General features: G+C 49.6%; 1 protein-coding gene across 1 annotated transcript in view; it reads left to right on the forward strand.

Annotated features, from left to right (window-relative positions):
• Positions 1-1,278, forward strand: part of CUL9 (cullin 9) — a 27,902-nt gene extending 26,624 nt beyond the window's left edge. Inside the window, exon 41 of the mRNA XM_009320230.1 lies at positions 676-1,278. Within this exon, the coding sequence (XP_009318505.1) occupies positions 676-874 (199 nt within the window). The 3' untranslated portion in view covers positions 875-1,278. The remainder of the gene's footprint in view (positions 1-675) is intronic.
• The last annotated feature ends 2,984 nt before the right edge of the window (positions 1,279-4,262 follow it).

Consider the following 4,262-nt stretch of genomic DNA (forward strand, 5'->3'; position numbering starts at 1 on the left):
GGAGGTGTCTAGATGAGAGAAGCAAGAATAAGAACATACATGGAGGAGATGGAAGGGCCTGACATTTATTTTAAGAAGGGAATGGAGAAGAGGTGACACAGCTGTAAAATAATGTGTTGAGAGGTGAAATGGATGGTTTGTTGTTTCCCTGTCCTAGAGTACTGAGCTGGCAGGTGTTAAGTATGATTGGAAGGTGATGAGTTCAAAACAAAGTCCATTCCTATATGACACGTTGTTTAAACCAAGAAACACAACTGGCTTCTGCTATCCCAGTGTGACCCGTCGCCTCTGACAGCTGCTGTGTTTCCAGGAGCTGAACAGGCTGCTGAGTGTTGCCAGAAAGAATGACAACTGAGTCAAGAGACGCTCTCTTTCAGAGCAGGGTTTCTGGTCTCCTTGGAATGAGGCTGAGACACCAGAGCTGGTGGCAGACTGCGGCTCGTTGCCGCCCAGTTACAGATGGCTCTCTGACACAGCCCTGTGCTGCGTGCGCGGATAAGGCCATTTAATCACCTTCTCCTAGGTGCACTCGCATGGCTGCTGTGTCCCTGAGGCATGGCTTTAGATGGGGGATGCTGAGGTGATGGTAGTAGGGAGGATGAGGGTGGTGTGGGGCTGGGTTGTGGTTGCTGCTCACAGCCGGGGCTCTGCTCTGATGGCTCTCCTCCTCAATAGGCCAAAACATACCGTCTTGTGTGACTCCCCCAACACAGATGAAGGTGGCAAAGAGGTTGAAGATGAGGAGTATGAACCGCAGTGGCAGGAAGACTATGATGATGATGACGACCTTGATGAAGACAACTTTCTGTTTGATGATGAGTCAGATAACCTTGATTGTGACTCCTACTTTGATGTTGATGATGCCTACGACTAGAAGTGGGCTGTCACCCAGCCTGCCAGCCTGGACCTCTGCCTCTACTCTGTCTCGACCAGTTTGTATTAGTGTCTTTCCTCAATGACAGTGAGGAGCTCTCAGGCAGAATGAAGAGACGTTTCCTCTGGGGGCTACTTGCTCAGTGACTCCCCTTTAATATGCAGAAACATTGCTCTGGACAGACGGGCTGTGTTACTGTGGCCACCTCCCTCAGAAAGACATGTCCTCGCCTTTCTTCCTTGTCTCCATTTCTGCCCGTAGGTATCTAGTTGAGTTAGAAAGTCACAGTCTAGCTGCAAAGTGAGGACTACTTGCCACCTAATAAAAGACTGCTCAGTGTCCTTGGGCGTGTTCTCCCCAAGGACTGGGCACAGGTGAGTGGGGCATGTGTCCTAGCATGGCACTGTCTAATCCAAGTGTCCAGTCCTTACACTCAAGTCAAAGCCTCCCCTCTGGAGCTGGTGGGATTCCCTCCAGAGCCACAGATGGATGTGGTTCCGTGTATTCTTCTAGTTGAGGAGGACAGCTTTTTTGCTGTTTGTTGGAGTTGTCGTCTTTGCTGTGAAGCAGGATGGGCTGCTGTGAGTGGCACAGGTTTGCAGGACTGTTTTTAAGTGTATAAATGTATGCACGCACACACACACATGTATGAGAGAGAGATATATATATATGCAGAGGTTGTTCAGATAATACTTTATCTTTGCAAAAAAGAAAACCCTGAGGAACAAGGGTTGAAAAAAGTTCTGTTTAAAAAAAAAAAAGTTTTCTTCTAGCACAAGCCTCCTTGTTGTCTATGGGGAACATGGGTGTGAAGGGACAGCAGGACATTCTCAAGTGAGGAGTATGTGACCTGGATGTGCTCATCCCAGGAGTTATTTGTGAAATAGGTATGGGTTTGGGATCCTCACCCAGGCCACGCAGTCTGCCCTGCAAGGTGACTTTTGCTTCCTGGGCAGTTCAGGGAACAGTAAGAGGTATGGGGAGGGATGGGAAAGAGGGCAGGGGACCAGACCACACAGAATGATGGGGCTGGTGTTTCTGGGAGCAGGTGCAAGACAGAATGCCTGCACGTTGACGAAGGTGGTAACATGTGGTGCCCAGCAGGAGGCAGATGTGGGACTGCTATCTGGGCTTGAGGGGTGATTTGGAGGATGTGGGATTGTTTTGGAGATACAGGGCTCTTCTCAGGCCTTGGGTATCATTTGGGAGGGATGTGGGGTTGTTAGGGGATGCTGGGCAGAGGACAACTGCCAGAGGCAGAGCATGGAGAAAGGACTGATTTTTCCACTCTCCCCCCCCACCCGCTTGCTCCTAGTCCTGCATGTCTGCCATGGTGGAAGTCCCAGCCCTGCTCCCCCTATGTGGCAAATGGGTTCCCTGCCCCACAACCAGTGACACCTCTCTGGGCCCTCTCCTCAGGGCCACTAGGGGAAGAGATGTGGTGGGGATGCCCAGACAGCCTCATCTTCCCCAGCGTGACCAGTCCTTGCAGGAACAGCCTGAATTCCCCAGGTTGTTGGGGGACAGAGTGGAACATTCTAGATGCCTGAGTTCCTCATGTGGAGACTCATGCCCGGAGTTCCTCATCCACTGTCTCCTGGATGCCTGCTTAAAACCCAGAAAGTCAGAAGGATCATGAGGCCCTGCTTTCATGGACAATATTTGTACTGAAAATCAAGATCGAGCCTTGATCTTCTGCTCCACAGGAGGCTTCTGTCCTCCCTGAGCTCGGCTTAGGGCACCTGTGTTACGGTTTGACAGGCGTACTGCCCCAGTCAAACTCCCCACCTGACACTGTCGCTGGAGCAGGTCATGCCAGGCACTTGGCATCAGAAGTGAGAGCCCTTTGGAGGTCACCCCCACGCGCACCTCACTGGGCAAGTGGAAAAAATGATCATTAGCATTTCACTGGCAACTGGACCATGGCCTGAGCTGCACAGCTGCAGGGCCTCCCATTTATTCTACACCTCTGATGTCTCTTCACAGCGCCAGACTAGAGTCATGCTCAACAGGGTCGTCTTTCCCTGCCGATTCTGCCAAGCCTGTTCTCTTGGCTGTGGTTTCGCTGGATATAAGTAGGGACAGTGGGAATCTCATTCATCCATTCATGCACATCACCAGTTGGATTTGGCTATTTATTGGTCACACATAAATTACGCGTTCCTTTTCTGGGCTAAGTAAGGTGACCTGTCCACCTAGGTAAAGCTGGTTGATTTTCTTGGCAGGTAAGATTATGCAGCATGATTACCAAGTTCCCTACCTACTTATCCCTTCTACCTCCACTACTTCTGATGAGCATCCATTTCCCTAGATCATGACAACCCATAAATGTAATTTATTTACAGTCAAATGAGTTTGCATATAACTTGCAAAGATATGTACAAGATCTACAGATGTGCTACCTGCCCACCTTCCTTCCTTCCTTTTACATTCCTTCCTTCCTTTTACATTCCTTCCTTCCTTTTACATTCCTTCCTTCCCTCCTTCTTTTCTTCCCCTTCCTCTCTTATTTCTCTCCATCCTCACTGCACTTCCTTCCTTCTTCCTTTCTTTTTTCATTCTATCCTTCCTTTATTCCTTCCTTTTTCTTTCTACTTTCCTTCCTACTTCCTCCTTTCTTTATTGCCCTCTGTCCTCACTTTACGTACTCACTTACTTATATACTTCAATTCCCTTTTTCCTGCCCTCCTGCCTTCTTGACTTTGCTTTCCTCTATTCCTCCTTGCCCACTTCCCCACCTTTCTGACTTCTTTCCTTAATTACCATCTTTCTTCTCTCACTACTTTCCTCAATACCCCCTTCCTTACTTCCTTCGTTGAATCTTCTTCCCTTCCTCTCTACCTGCCTTCTCGCCTGCCTGCCTGCTTTCCTTAATTACTTCTCTCCTGCCTGCCTTCTTTCTTTTACCTTTCTTCCTTCCTTCCTTTCATTCCATCCATCTTCCCTTCACCTTCCCCTTGCCCTCACCTTCCTGCCTTCCTTCTTTCCTTCCCCCTTTCTCCCTTATTTCCCTCTGTCCTCAGTTTAATTCATTCCTTCCCCTCCCCTTGCCCCCTTTCCCTCCCTTCCCACAGTTTTCCCTTTCCCCCCCACCCTCCTTTCCCCCCCTTTCTGTCCCCCACACACCTCCTGTCCCCCCGCTTCTTTCTCTTCTTTCCTCCTTTTCTTCACCTGGTGTGGGTCTGCAGCCCTGAGGGCTCATGTGTCCAGGTGCTGGCAGCTGGGGAAGACTGACATCCAGGGGTCCACTGCAGACCTATGCCCATCTGCTGGGGGACTGGTGGCACATATATGTGTATATGTATTTCCCACTAACAGTTCTTGATCCTGATCAGCCAATGACAGAAACAGAATGAGGCCATTGGTGCTGCTTTTTTTGCGTGTGAGT

Source organism: Pygoscelis adeliae, unplaced genomic scaffold, assembly GCF_000699105.1.
Source record: "Pygoscelis adeliae isolate BGI_AS28 unplaced genomic scaffold, ASM69910v1 Scaffold673, whole genome shotgun sequence".
Classification (NCBI taxonomy): Eukaryota; Metazoa; Chordata; class Aves; order Sphenisciformes; family Spheniscidae; genus Pygoscelis; species Pygoscelis adeliae.